We start from the raw sequence: 16,270 nt of genomic DNA, 5'->3' as shown, positions 1-16,270 counted from the left end.
CTAGAAGCGATGGTAGTGAATGCCATAGGGTTTCTTTTACCGCAGCCGCATGCTGGGTTAACATCATCAAGTTATCCACTGCAACTCCAAGATCATCACCAGTTTAGATCCCATTATATGGTTTCAGACCATTGGTCCATCTAGCTCAGTGTTTGTTAACAATGACTTGCAGTGGCTTTCCAGAGTTTCAGACAAGAACCTTTTTCACCCTACCTGGAGATGCTGGCAGATTGAACCTGGCATATTTTGCCTAAAAACCATATGCTCTTTTGAGCTTCAGTACTTCCCCTGTAATGGCCAATGAACTGTCCTTCTGTGGATGGATAATTTGGCTTCCATACTGGCCATGTAAGCTCTCAGCACAAGGATCAGACCCATATGAAGTGGGATCCTTCTCAAGCACCATTTGATGATGACAAAAGGCAAGGAGTGATGTGTCTAAGCCACAGTTTCTGCAACTGATGCTCACAGGACACCCTAAGTTTGCTAAGAATCCAGGAGTGACCGAGTTAACTGTCTGAAGGAGCATGCTGAAGCTAAAGAGCTCTGGACTCATAAATTGTCTGGATGGTAGATCAGCAGTAAAACATATAGGTGTAGCTTGACATGCTCAGCTATGTCTTGTGCATGGGTACTCATATGAATTTGGGGAACATTATGGCGACTAAAAGTCAATGGGTGGCAAGTGGTTCGGGGGGGGGGAATAAAAAGTTTCAATCAATTCTAGCTCTAAACCTCTTGCTGCTCTAATAAACCAAAATCTCTCAAGTCACATCTGGTTTAGCAGCACTTTTTATACTTCGTTGTCTCTCAGTTTCATCTATGACTACAAAGCTAGTACTCTAGCTTAGATTGATTAAATTTCAGCCAACACCAGTTGTAAGCAGTCGCTCTTTGTGCTGTTTCAGCCTTTGCTTTAAAACTGCTATGCCGCAGATGCTTAAGAGCCCATAAGCATTTTTTTAAAATGTTTTATTTGAACCCAGGTTGATAATTAGTAGATTTGCTAATGAGCTGAATTTGGTGGCTACTTGTTAGCAGTGGCATCCAAAAATTAAATGTGCTCTGGACTGAAGAATAAAACAAGCAAAATGCATTTGCTAAACAGCATAATGTGCAAACATCTTCGCTATTTCAAACATATCCATGGTTCAGGGATTTACAGTCTGATTCTGTTCACATTGATCTACTAAACTCAGAATGCACAGGTAGCAGTCTCTCTCTTGGCCTCCCTCTCTGATAAAAATATCTAGTTGAATAACAAGACAAATTGTCTTTACCCCTCCCCAAGTGCAATGTCAAGAAAAGTGCCCATAGTCAGACTAGTGGCCCTGCAAAGCCTTGTTTTGCTGTTATTCTGTATGCCTCCACTCTCTACTTTTCTGTGCACCTGGGTGGAATTCAGCCTTGAGCTATTACAAATATTTCATGTGTGCAAGCATTTCAGCTTGTAATATGGAATGATTCCCTCTCTGCTCCCCCTGTGTGCTGTTCTAGGGGTCCTCCCAGCTTCCTGCCAAGCCAATTTCAAGGGGTGTTTCGGAAGGAGAGGGGGAAAGCACCATTGCACAAGTAGACGTCCTTGAGCAGGGCTTCCACTGAAGTGGCTCATTAGCCAAATTCTGCCCTAGATCTCTGTACTCCTGTTCTATGGGTCCATGGGCTGTGCAAGAAGGTGGGCTCTCTAAATGCTGCCCAGAGAGCACTAAAGACAGGGGTCAGCAAACTTTTTCAGCAGGGGGTCAGTCCACTGTCCCTCAGACCTTGTGGGGGGCCGGACTGTATTTTGGGGGAAAAAAGTGAACGAATTCAGATGCCCCACAAATAACCCATTTTAAATAAAAGCACACATTCTACTCATGTCAAAACACCAGGCAGGCCCCACAAATAACCCAGAGATGCATTTTAAATAAAAGGACACATTCTACGCATGTAAAAACACGCTGATTCCCAGACCGTCCGCAGGCCAGATTGAGAAGGTGATTGGGCCAGATCTGGCCCCCAGGCCTTAGTTTGCCTACCCATGCCTAAAGAGCTCTGGGTGGTTTTGTTGCTGTTAAAGCAAAGCAGCAGATGGTTTCTTTAAAAAGTTGAACTCTTTATTTATCTTTAAAAAACAAAAACAAAAAAACTTCCACTGCTTTGATTGGAAGAAAAAAATCTTCTGCAGAGAGCATGAAGGACTACTGCATTTTATAATGCCTATTAGGGGGTGCTTCATTCAAATTCAAAGCTAAGCTGGCCAGGGTAAAAGCTGCTAAAGTTCAAATGTATGTACAGGCAAGAATACACACCTTTCTACCTGAGACCCTTTGTTGAAGGGAACATCTCACTAAGGGTTTACTCCTGCTCTCTCTGACATTTTTGTGGAGGCTGCCCTTTACCTTTTGGCAGAAACATAGATGTATTTGGCTGTTGGCCTTTTCTAAATGTTGGGATTTTGTTGTCTCAAATTTTTGAAAATTCCATATATTTTTTACTTGAATTTTATATTTGTGTATGGACCTTCGGTGGTATTATTATTATTATTATTATTATTATTATTATTATTATTATTATTATTATTATTATACCAGTCACTCTGGTATAATAATAGTTTCCCCAGCCACTCTGGGCAGATTACAGAATATAAGGGGACTTTGGGAGTCCCCTTAAGGGGCTTTTTGTCTGAAGGCAGCATAGAAATGAATTCCAACAATGCATTTACACACATCTGTGTATGTTGCAGATGAAGCCAAAGCCCAACTATGCATTTTTCCCCTGCCCCTAGGTTGTGGTCTGAATACCATATGCCACAGAAATACATATATTAATAATAGTTGAAGAAACTGTGAGTGGGGAGAGAAGCAGGTTTCTCCCATGAGTGAGGTCAGGATTATTATCCTCATATGTCTAATGCCTTGTTTTGACAAGTCCAGACCAGCCCCGACCCATATACCATATTTTTCCGTGTATAAGATGCCCTCATGTATAAGATATTTTGGGGGACTCCAAATTAAGAAAACACCCTTCAGCACTACCCATGTATAAACGAGCCCCAATTTTAAACCTTTTTTTTGGTAAAAAAAAAAAAACCCTAGTCCTTATACACGGAAAAATATGGTAATCTGCAATCTATTTGCTCCAGAGGAAAGCTACTAATGTAAATGGAACCGTAGACTGCAGTCAGTATAGTGTGAATGCAGAAAGTAGTGGGAGAAAAAAACATAATACTTTTATTCTACATCTCACTTGCCTAGGGATTTTTTTCATTTTTAATAAGTACTATTATGAAGAGTGTTATATTTGGCAGGAGGAAAGATAAACATAAAATGCTCAGTTTGCCTCTACTTTCCTTTAATGGCTGCTTCTGGCGATTTCCGGAGAAGCCAAACTGTACTACCATGACAGAATTAGTGCTTTTTAGTAATAAATAGTGATGTTTAGGTAGTCGTTTCATAACATAATATTCAGGGTGGTGCCAGCTGCTATAAACAGAATCACCATTTGTGGGTCGCCCCACACATGGCATCAGTATATTCCTCCTAAAATTGTTTTCTGGACATGTGATGAGTATACAGTTAGGGAAGGAGCCAGTGAGTAACCCATACAGAGAATCAGACTTTATGCTAATGTCCATCATAAGCTAACTTCAATAGTCTATTTTTAGGGGGAGGGGAATATATAGATATTGACTTGCCTCCAACTGTGACATTATTTTTCTTTTTTAAATTAAAAGAACTCTCTTCTTGGCAGCTTGCTGTCTCCCATGGTAAACATTTTGTGCTGTGTTGGGTTGGGTTGGGTTGAGTTCACTATTTCATGGATAATAATAATGGACCCAGCTGTGTAAAAATATAAACTAACTCTAAGATTATTTGGTGAGGGGGAGAATTCTGCTGGAGAGTTATACAACTTCAAATTAAAGTCTCCCACACATCTCTCGCTGGATCTGTTTGTCCTCAGAAACCCAGCGATTTAATTTCCACATCGGCTAACTGCGTGATAGTGAAAGAGGAAGCTTATTTCAGGAAGCTGAATATCGGCTAATGATGACCTAGTTTACTCCCTTACTATTCTAAGCAGCACCTGGTCAAGTTGTGTTGAAAGGGTGCTAGCAACATCTTCAAATACTGAGACTTGAAACAGATATTCTACAGTGACCATTGCTTTAAAAAGGAAAAGAAGGAAGGGGTGTGTCAGAACCGCTTTCACAAAATGAATAACAAAATTCAGTAATTCTAAATTAATTCATGTCAAAGAGCAATCCAGTCCACTTCTGGGACATCATTAGGACTGCAAAGTCCATTGTCGTTATCGGTTTATTTGCACATTGCATTTTCTGCTAGTAAATCTGTGCTCACAGCAATTTTAAGAAAAAATAAATAAATTTAAATACAATACTGTAATACAATAACAATACATAAGCATAATAATACATGCAATATCACTGCAACACTTATAATTAGTAAACAAATAACAGTTCATTTTAACATATATAAACATTGAACTAAGCATAGAGCATACTAATTGGTCAAGTCAAAATACATTCCACCATTTCCTTCAAAGAAGTTCAGGGTGGGGTAATGATCCTTTGAGCTGTCGGACTAATGATCCTTAACTTATGTAGTTCAAGGCCCCACCTTCTTCCATCATCCTAGTCCATGACACTATTCGTACTGAGTTGCATATCTTCTGCTTTGCAGTTCATTGTGCATTCCTTCCAACCTGCCTTTCCTTTACTCAAATCCCGACCTTCTCCCCACCCCCCCGAAAGCTTGTAAAAAAAGCACACTGCAAACCTCTATCAAATGTAAAGGTAAAGGTAAAGGTACCCCTGCCCATACGGGCCAGTCTTGACAGACTCTAGGGTTGTGCGCCCATCTCACTCAAGAGGCCGGGGGCCAGCGCTGTCCGGAGACACTTCCGGGTCACGTGGCCAGCGTGACAAGCTGCATCTGGCGAGCCAGCGCAGCACACGGAACGCCGTTTACCTTCCCGCTAGTAAGCGGTCCCTATTTATCTACTTGCACCCGGGGGTGCTTTCGAACTGCTAGGTTGGCAGGCGCTGGGACCGAACAACGGGAGCGCACCCCGCTGCGGGGATTCGAACCGCCGACCTTTTGATCGGCAAGCCCTAGGTGCTGAGGCTTTTACCCACAGCGCCACCCGCGTCCCTTATCAAATGTAGGGTTGTGAAAATGAGCTACAAGGTTTTAGAATTCTGTCCGTTCTTTTGGACGATCTAGAAAATTAAATAAATATATCTTTATAGTGTATATTGAAATCAAATCAAGAGTAGCTAAAAAATGCCTTTGAATGAAGAAATCAATATTACTTTACTTTTCCGTGTACAAGACTAGGGTTTTTTTACTTTAAAATAAGGTTAAAAATCTGGGGGTCTCATACATGGGAGAGTCTTATACACGGAAAAATACGGTACTTGAAATATTTGTTGTTACTGGACTCAATTTAAAGACATCTTTTTTTCAGCAGATTTATTCTAATCTCACCTTTTCCCAGAAGTTTGTTTTAGTAAAAGGAAGTTTAATGGGTAGCTTGCATTCATGGATAAGAAGGGTGTGACAATATAAAGTGGGAAGGCTTTTCTGATTGATTAGTCTTCCTTTCTGGAAAAAAATAACTTTCCCCCAAAAAGAATTAGTAATTACATGTTCAATATTGACACTCAACATTCTGCTCACACTATTCTGCAGTCCAGTGTTTATATGTTATCTTGTCTGAAGTTGATTTTCATATCCCTGTCTTTATAATGCAGACCATGTTGTGAGGACAAAGATTGATGGGCACCAGAAGATTATATTGCAGCATATTAAAAGAATAAGACAAAGTCAATGAGATAAACTAATCATGAACGGTAAAGAACAATAGACTTACTAAATTTCCATAGTGCCAAAATGAATACAGTCGACAGTCCCTGCCGGGTGTTGCTGCTGCCACACTAAACATTTCATTTCTTACAAATGTAAAAAGGAGTATTATGTGGCACCTGTAACAGACCCAGTTCTGCAGATCAAATCCGCTAAGTGGGCATATATGAGGTAAAGTCATATCACAAGTAAACTGATACCAAACTGTTAAGGGCTCTATACAGTGGTACCTCTGGTTAAGAACTTAATTCGTTCCGGAGGTCTGTTCTTAACCTGAAACTGTTCTTAACCTGAAGCACCACTTTAGCTAATGGGGCCTCCCACTGCTGTTGTGCCACCACCACGTGATTTCTGTTGTCATCCTGAAGCAAAGTTCTTAACCCGAAGTACTATTTCTGGGTGAGTGGAGTCTGTAACCTGAAGTGTCAGTAACCCGAGGTACCACTGTATACTAATTGTAATAGTACTAATTGTGAACTTGATCCAGTAGCAAATTGACAGCCAGCACAGGGCTCCAAGCAGAAGTGTTACATGCTGATGGGGTTTCACTCCTGCAAGCAATTGTGCCGCAGCATTCTGCACTAACTGCAGCTTCCAGATCAAGCTCAAGGGATGCCCCACATAGAGCACATAGAGCAGTAATCCAATCTTGAAGTATCTCGACTATCGCTTTCACAAAACCTATTGATGTAAGTATAGAGGATAAATTGGGTTCTGAGTGGGGAAGCATGACAGAACAATTAACATGTTATGGAATATACTCCCCCCCAAAAAAAACACACACACAAAAAAAAACACACCCAACTAGTCTGGATGCAACCTTAGTTATCACAGTGTTGGATTCTTTGGATTCTTTAGGATTTTTTTCTTCATTCTAAATTTGGTGTATGTGAATTCTTTTTATCAATAATGCAAGTAGACATGATAACTATCAAACATCCATGTATGGTATTGTCTCAGTCAATATGCCTACGGCTAAAGAAATCAGAGCAAAGTTATCAGTTCAATCAACTGACGCAATGAGAGCAGAAAATTCTTCTAAAGAAAATGTTATTAAGGGGTTGTTAGAAAACTGGAAAAGATTCCTGATCCCATAAGCTACAGACACAACAATAATCCCTACCTCAACGATTTCAGATTGGGATACCAAGTTAGTATTTGATGGTTGATTGTCTCCTGCTAGACTCCATTTTAAGTAGCCTTTCTCAGCTGAGATGAATTCAAACTTGCTCTGATTACTCTTTAATGAACACTGGTAAACAACAGACTAATTTACTTAAACAATAAGAATGGAGGCTAAAAAAAAAAAAATTGTGTTCATAGTGAGATGTTCATGGAACAAGTGGTGCCTTCTGTTTAAAATAAGCAAAGGAGAACAGCCAACAACTGACTTTCCAGACTTCGCCAATGGATCTCTAATAATATTCTTCTTCTTCTTTGACAATCACTCGTAGCCGAGTAAGATTGTCTTCCATAAACACGGTTTTAACAATGAGTCCATATGTGACTGTGATATTTATAAATACATGACCTTTTACTAAAAGAGGAAGAAGAGGAAGGAAGGAAGGAAGGAAGGAAGGAAGGAAGGAAGGAAGGAAGGAAGGAATTGAGAGAGAAAATGGTTATCTGAGAATTCATGGTCCAACAACTGGGCAGGCAGCTGAAAAAGCTTATGTGCTATCCATCATTTGGCAGGGATCACCTGTGTATGCTGTTCAGGGCTTTAAAAGAAGAAGGGATATACCCAGCCATAGACATAACTGGAGATGACTAATTGTTCAAAACAGTCATGTATTGAACTGCATTTTAAGTTAACCATGCATTTTAAGTTAACATCATTAACTTAAATAACCAAATTGACACTTGAATAATAGCACGGGGTGGTGGTGGATGATTCTCACTGCTTGCGCAAATTCAGTACAGTAATATTCTTTCCCATCACTGCTCCTTCCTAACAATACTGACTTTGACTTCAGTAGGACTATGTACAATTTTGGATTTCTGATAAGTATAGCAGCTAGTAGTGGTGGCTGCTTGTTTGTGACAAAAAAAATCTGCCCAGAAGATAGGATTATAGGTAATCCATTATAAATAAAGTCGTCGTCCCATCCCCCCGCCCCCCGCCATGCCAAAAAAAAAACAACCCTACTGGAATCTTGACTTCCATTATGCATGTGCTTAAAAGAATGTGAATAAATTCATACTATAAGCTTCTTGGGTCTTTAAAGTTATTTTCTTGAAATCAAGTGTAGAAAACGGAGCTTAAACACCATCAGTTTGCTTTAAATCAAAGTTTCAGTCAAAGAAAAATGCATATAAAAGCCCTTCTTGTTTTCTGTAGATTCCTGCTCTGTTTGTTTTAGAGGGAAAGACCCAGGTAGAATTACTGAAAAGGGCATGTGAGAGGAATAAGGAGTCTTTAAGGTCTACCAAGGGCAAAAATCCATCTTTCTCTGACAGTAATGCACCATTCTTCAGTATGTTCCTGGTTTACATTTAATTCCTAGCTGACAAGTGTCCGTTTTTCATGCCTATTCATTAGTCACCCTTGCATTAGCACTGCCTTGAAGGCATCTCACCTGCCTCTTATCACATTTCGCGCAAAATGATAAAATATATCCTTTAAGTTTTACCCACAACCCCCTTCCATCACAGTGAAGTCCAGCCAAAAAAATAAAATAAAATAATACAGGAGGAGATTAAGTGGCAATTTTGCACAAAGGGGAATTCCTTGTGGACTATGAATTTAAAGAGGAAATGATGTGGGGAAGTAAAGTGTGAGTAAAAATCACATAGAGGTGGAATACTTTCAGAAAGTTAAATATTGAATCCACACAGTGTTTCAGATTTCAGAAAATTACAAGGACACAAGGAACCTTAAGAGGAGGAGGAGAGGCCAGTACTCGGTAACATATATAATAATTTGCTGATCTCCAGATGTTGTGAGACTGCAACTGGGGCTCATGGGAGTTGTAGTCCAATGACATCCAAAGGGCACCAGGTTGAGTAACATTCCACTACATGCTTTCCTTTCTAAACCCTCCAAGTTGGTCCCTGGTATTTTACAATGTGATTGATCTCCATTAATTGGGCTAAAATGAAGCCCTCCCAAAAACAGAGGGAATCCCAGCCAGTCTGGGTTAAACTGTCGTGGGTTAGGCAACTCTTAACTTTAAATATTTCTCTAGAGCTTCAAAATCATTGTAACACTAGGGCCTTCTTCTACATTTTGACTTATCTGTTGATTCAAATGCAGTATTTCTGTAAATTCTGAATGTTTGCCATATCAGGTATGTTGTTTCCATGAGAATAGTTTACATATCCAAGAGGAATATAGGTTGGTGAGATATGATTGAGCTGGATATTAAGTTCCTGACTTGACTCTCTCTTTTTTTAGTATTTTAAATGAAACTTTAATTTTTGTAACTTTATTTGGCTAGCTTTGAAAAGAGAGTAAAATCTTGCTGCTGTTTGAGGGATTTCAGTCACAGAGAATGGCATTCACAGAAACTCACTGTGAAATTGCCACCTGCAGCTCTGCACTCTTAGAAGCACAGCCGCTTTTAGCTTACAGATGCTTGCTGTGCATCCAGCGCCGAGAAGGGACTTTACTTTTTCTCGTTCAGCTGTAATCTGAATGTAGCAAGCCACATATGAAGCTGTACAGCAAGAGAGTCAACAGGCTTCTGAGGAATGTATAAAATAAATAAATAAGATCTGAAGGGATAGTGCTTGTCACTCATTTCATCCGGGAGACACACACCCAAAAGCCTTGTAAGTACACAAAGGGGCTAAGTGCGGGAATAATTGTGTGTTTTGAGCACTTGGAAAAACATGACAGTGTTGCAGCCTTTAGGGAAGACTTGAACTCAAGAAATGAGAAACCCATGAGACATTTGTAGTTGCGCATAAACTAGTTATGTTTAGGGTTGCCATGTTCCTAAAAGTGAAAATCCGGAAAAAGTTGTTGAGGGTTTTTTGGAACATCTCCCAAAGAAAGTTTTTGGGCTTTGGGGGGATTTCTAAAGCTGCTTTTAAGAAAAGATAAAAAAAATCACCCTAGTTGCCATACATCCGGGTTTCCCCGGACATTTTGCCGATTTAGAAGAAATCTACCATGGACACCAGTTTTTGGCACAATTCCCAGATATATCCAGGAAAACCTGGACGTATGGCAGGTCTAGCAATGTCTGATTTACCTGTGCTTTCCCACATCTTTTGTATTCCCCAAAGGAACTGGTTGGCATTTTCTTTTTTATTTTCTTTTCTTTGCATCCTTGTGGTTGCTGTGTGGAAAACCTGTCTAGATTAGAAATATAGTAGTGGAAACATGGCTCTAAGTACACAAAAGGAAGTAACCAACAGAATGTAAGAGCTCTGCTGCCTTGTAAACACACAATTATATCCTTCTTGAAAGGGGGGGGGAGTATTCTTTACTTTGATAGTCTCTAATGGCTGTTTTAAGGGCATTAGAGTCTATTATGTCAGGGTCTGTAGTTAAGAGTACTTTTAGTTTGTAGATCATTGACCCAGTGAAGCATAATGGTGCCTTTTCAAGTGTTAGTGCATATCAGGTCACTATGATGGACATAAAGAGGAAATGGGAGTGGAGAGTTTGGAATCATTAAATTCTCCTGAAGGGCTGGTAGGAAAGGGGCTTCATCTGTGCTTCCTTTTTCCATTATAACGAACAGGATTTAGCTTGCTGGGAAGCAGCAAAAACAAATTATCAGTGTTACGAGTTAATGAAGCTGCCTGCAGAATTGTGCTTTCATAAACAAAACGTGTTATGAGCAGAGAGGATCATGATTTAAAAGGTTGGTGCATTAACACCAGGCCTAAATTAATGCTTCGTTGGGTACATGGGGAAAAGTAAAACCAAACTCCAGGGAACACGCTTGGATTATTATCTGTTTCTAGCACGCAACTGCTTCTCTCACTGCAGTAACCTGGAATGGTTGCAGTTTATTATCTGTCCATGATCTGTTGCTGTAGCTGTGTGCTGCTGCAGCCAATACTGCGTTTTTCCTTCTTGCCACCTCATGTTTAATATGACGGTCAGGTATAATAATAGTTGCATCTATAAAAATGCAGATTATATGGAGGTCGTACAGGGCTGGCAGCAATAGTGGCCTGTGGGGTGGCACAGATGGGACTTGGTTGCTCTCCTGGCTTCCCAACACAGCGGGCTGCTGGTGCTTACCCAGCAGAGAGTAGGTTTGGGGAGATTGGTTGTCAAGCGGGCACCTACTTCATCGAATCATATAATTGAAGAGTTGGAAGGATCATCTAGTCCAACACTCTGTTATGCAGGAAACTTTTGCCCAACATGGCACTCAAGAGACTCATGCTCTACTGACTGAGCTATCCTGAGTATTCAGTGATCAATTTGGAAACATGAAGGCACCACCTGGATATGAACTCAGGCCCTTTCAGATGCTAAAATGGGTGCCTTCTTGGCAGAAACACAGGGGATGGGCAAAGGCATTCCCTGTAGCAGTTCCCAAAATGTGGAACTCTCTCCCATAAAGGTGTGTCAGGCATTTGCTGTCATTTCTGTCATTTGCTGAAAATGCACCCTGGTCTTTGTCAGATTCAGGTTGGTAGCCATGTTGATCTGACGCAGTCAAAATAAATTAATAAATTGTCCAGTAGCACCTTAGAGACCAACTAAGTTTGTTCTGGGTAAGAAGTGTGCATGCACACAAAAGCTTATACCCAGAGCAAACTTACCTGGTCTTTGTCAGTTATGATTTGGATGAACTATGTCTCTAAAACTTGCTGAGAATCACTGGTGGGCAGAGGACTTCCCAAAGGCATCCAGTTGGCCACTGCGAGAACAGGATGCTGGACTAGATGGGGCATACAGCTGGCTCATCTACTGTCATGGTGTTGTGTGTAGTTTGTGTGGGACCACCTCTGTTCTTCTTTGGTTTGGTTTGAATTATTTTATTGGTACCTTATGGTGAAGGACAGGTAATAAATCTTTCAAATGGATAAATAATAAAACTCTGGCAATGGGTCCGTGTCCTCTGCTGAATCTCTGGGCAGCACACCATCTTAGAGGGCAGAAGGCATGTCATGTGGCATACAGAGTGCTGCCCTCCTCAAACAAATGTTGCAGAAGAAAAGTGGTGGCAGCATGTTTCACATGAGCAGATGAAAAATGTGAACATGCCTAGTACCTGCTGGAGTGCTTGACCTGGGTTGCCTGCCTTTTGGGTCTGCTCACCCAGTGAACCACCTTTTCCAACAGTGCTGCCTTGTGACGTGTTGGGACAATATGTCTTTATGAGTCTTGATGAGTCCAGGCCAGCAATAACAAAGCACCCATGCCACTGGGACAATGGCTTTGGAGGGCCAGAATAGATGAGGGGACTGTCCCCAGCACCTGCCATCTCAGGCAGCTGCCTCACTCTGCCTAATGGCTGGGCCATCCCCAAGACAACAGATCACCCCTACACTGTTTCTTAATACAAGCCATGTCCCATTGAACCCAGCAGAAAAGTGACTACAGAGCTCAGTGATTCTACTTCCCACTTGTGTTTTAAAAGTCCCATAATTTAGCAGACTAGAATAGATCAGATTGTTTATTGTCAAATATGGGAATTAATCTAACATATATGTATAAATGATGGTCAACCTTAGGTAAATAGACCAAGTAGCAAGTAAAGTACCAAACTCAACAACTAGGAATATTACTGCTATCTGTTGCAAGGTGATAATTGTATTAGGGTACTTGAAGATAGAGTGAGGAGCAGGTGCTGAACCTCTGAAGGACTTTCTGGAATCTTTTCCCTCTCACACTAATACAATGCACTCTTGAACTTGATACTTTGTGATTTAGATGTTTCTATAATATGTAATTTCATTTCCCCTAGAAAACATTTCTGTTATAGAGAACCTAAACAGATTTTGCACTGCTTCTGCATTCCTGTGGCTTGCCAGTGGGCTCAGTTGAAAGAAGTAATCTAATGGCTAGGAGTCCTTAGGTCATCTGTTTGCTAACTGTGATGTGTGCCCATCAACCTGCACTCAGTGCATTATGGATTAATGCCAACAAAGCAAGATGGCATTGGGCCATGTCGGCAGATGATCGAGGAAGTACTATCAGTGACTTCATAATCGGCTAAGAAATCATTTCCAATTTGATTCCCAAAACAAATTAGAGAACAGGCATTCAAATCTTCACTTGCCCTGGAAAATAATAAATAGTATCTGTCATGGGCAAGATTACCACACACTTCATGTTATCTGCATCTATATAAAAACTGAGAGTCTGCCACACTCTGCTGTGGCCAAAAAACTGCACCTACGATCAGACAATGAAAATATTCAGTTCTAAGCAATGGCTTAATTTTAATATAACAGGTGATGTCAGAAAGCAGATTTAGCCGTCAACCTGAGATGGTTCCTCAGTCCCCCCATGGGCTTACCATCTACTTTCTCCCACATACATGGTAACTGCCATTCATTCCTGCAGAGGAAAATAAAACACTTGCACACAGCAAGTGAGGGCAAAACATGTCTTCCATCATTGGCATTGTGTAGTCCAACTCTCAATAACCAAATATCACAAGAGGGTGCAGTGGTGACAAAATAGGAGACCTCTTTCCATGTACACACTGCAGCCATCATTACAATGCACTTTCCAAAGCTAGAATAAACACTACAGTGAAATACTTTTGGTCTTCTTTTTTCACCCTAGATCTGCGGAAGACTTTTGAGCAGGAGCCACTTGGGAAGGAAGTATCTTTGGAACAGGAAGTCCTTCTCCAGTGCCGGCCACCTGAAGGAATCCCAGTTGCAGAGGTGAGTGGCAACAGCTTTTCTTACGGGAGGGAAGTAAAGGGAGGGGGAACTGACACAGTTATCCTAACTGAGGCCTAATCTGTGGCTAATGGTGCAGTGAATTAGGCGATGGCATGATAAATGGGAGGTAATGGAGATCTAACTGCCTGCTGCTGGTAGAATAGATTGATTGGGAACTGATTAATGACTTCAGAGTCAATTAGAATGCCCCACTAGGCAGAGCTACAGGCAGTTTAGTTTCATTCTTCTGCTCCCTTTTCAAGAAACAAGAACAGAGCAAAATTCTATCTGTTATCTCTAAGACAAACACTGGGAAGAATTTATGAATGCATCACTGTTATCTCCCACCCAGCCATCCCTATCCTTTTCAACATGCTACTATTGTGACAACGGGCTTTCACATACATTATTAAAAACTTTTTTTTTCTCTAAATGCTGTGTTTTGTTTTACTACTAGACTCGTGCATATGGCAAGTCATTCAAGCTGCATGACTATAAGAATTCACATGCTGTGATCTGATAGGAAGCTAGAAGAAAGGAAGACCATAATCCATCTTTTAATGTTCCATGTCTGTTTTACTTAATAGCAATTAAAAACTCATGGGTGGGTATTCTTTTATCTTCCTTGTGGAAGTGACCCTACCGAGAGGAGGAAAAAAGAGTCAGCTTTCAGCATGGGGACACCATCTGTGAAGAATAACCCCCTAAGTCTGGTAGTTGTGCTGATTATGGAAATGTACTGTTCCTTCTAGTTGCTGATAGTTTAAAATAAGCATTCTCCTCCTCTTCTAAGTACATAACGAGTTCCTATTTAAGCTCATAATACAAGCTGCACAGGCCACTTCTATTATTGTTGTGTTCCACTGGATCACCAAGCAGCTGCCATCTCTCTGGGAGAGTTTATTATGTTTAATTCACCTATTTCAGAATGTGGCCCTTATTTTTCCCATCTGCCAAATTAAAAGTCTTGCCAACTTGCTAAAAGACAAGTAAGGATTGTTTAGTGTGAAGCTGCTTGGCGTTTGCTTTGATGGTTGATTTCTTGTGAGACTCTACATGCTACCTGAGCCTTACTCTGAAACTACACATCACAGTTCCAGCAAAACTGGGGGCAAGCAACTGAATAAAATAATATATGATTAATTCTGTTTTATTCCCATATTTTCTTTCTTTGCTTTCTTATTTCCTGGGGCAGGAGAAGGAGGAGGAATAATAATAATTCAGTGGAAAGATGCGCTGACTTCTAATAAGCCAGCTTTGCAGTGGCCATGGTGTACTAATCAGCTGATATTCCTTTGCCTCTGAACATCCCACCAGCCAGCTGTTGCAGACAACAGAATCTGCAACAGGGCATGTCATATTGCAGATGCATGGTGGTACTTAGGGACTTCATTACCTTTGCAAGGAGCTGAGATTACTCATGACTGGTAGATTGTCTGCGTGCAGTATTACATGCATAACACAGATCTGTACCTCCCAATATCTTAATAGTTAGGAGCAGGAAGTCTGATTGCGTGCCAGAGATAGAGGGGAAAACAGCATGATGAGTAGACAGGAAGCTTTCACTTTTGTTGTGCATAGCCTGCCAAGAAATATTATCGTCTTTTTCCAGAAAAAGAGGAAAAAATAGTGCCATAAATTGTTTTGTTTTTTTAATTATTTAAAAGATTGGAAAAGAAAGATGACACTCCAAATATAGAAAGTACCAAACATTTTTTACAAATGCTATAAGCTTCTAAGCACACCAGCTGACAGTGCAGGAAGCATTTTGATTTAACAACATACGAAATGGGTAGCAGTATTTCTTACTGTTTGTTTTCTCTCGACGGAGATGATGAGAAGAACCTGTGGCCCTCCAGTTGTTGCTGGACTACAACTCCCATAATCCCTGACCATTGACAATGATGGCCAGGAGTTGAAGTCTAACATGTAGAAGGCCAGAAATTCCCCATGCCTGCTCTAGACCTAATCACATTCCCATAAGGAAGAAGAAGAAGAAGAGGAGGAGGAGGAGGAGGAGTTTGGATTTGATATCCCGCCTTTCACTCCCCTTAAGGAGTCTCAAAGCGGCTAACAATCTCCTTTCCCTTCCTCCCCCACAACAAACAGCCTGTGAGGTGAGTGGGGCTGAGAGACTTCAAAGAAGTGTGACTAGCCCAAGGTCACCCTGCAGCTGCATGTGGAGGAGCAGAGACGCGAACCTGGTTCACCAGATTACGAGTCTACCACTCTTAACCACTACACCACACTGGCTGTCTATAATATGTAAGGTCACAATTTTTCAAGCAATGAGACCCTTCTTTGATTTGCCCCTTCCCAAACACACTTTTAAAAAAGGTAATTTATTCATTGACATAGTCTGTCAAATTTTCATAGCTATTCCACTCCTGAGGATAGAGAGAAAAAAATTCCTCATAAGAAGTATTGAGGATATGTGCAGCAAATGACTAACCTAGTTTATTTATTAATTTATTAAATTTATATACTGCCCTTTATCACAAAGGTTCACAGGGTGGCTAACAGAATAAAATACAAGATAAAAACACAAGTACAGTGATACCTCGGGTTACAGACGCTTCAGGTTACAG

The 16,270-nt window shown here is 40.7% G+C and overlaps 1 protein-coding gene across 3 annotated transcripts in view; it reads left to right on the top strand.

The window, feature by feature from the left end:
* UNC5C (unc-5 netrin receptor C) overlaps window positions 1-16,270 on the top strand; it is a 302,919-nt gene that overhangs the window by 207,700 nt on the left and 78,949 nt on the right. For all 3 annotated transcript variants that reach the window (XM_028743498.2, XM_028743497.2, XM_028743496.2), the window contains exon 4: window positions 13,579-13,682. In XM_028743498.2, the coding sequence (XP_028599331.2) occupies window positions 13,579-13,682 (104 nt within the window). The remainder of the gene's footprint in view (window positions 1-13,578; window positions 13,683-16,270) is intronic.

Source organism: Podarcis muralis, chromosome 9, assembly GCF_964188315.1.
Source record: "Podarcis muralis chromosome 9, rPodMur119.hap1.1, whole genome shotgun sequence".
Lineage (NCBI taxonomy): Eukaryota > Metazoa > Chordata > Lepidosauria > Squamata > Lacertidae > Podarcis > Podarcis muralis.
The sequence above is the reverse complement of the archived record's forward strand: the minus strand, read 5'-3'. Positions and strand labels throughout refer to the sequence as shown.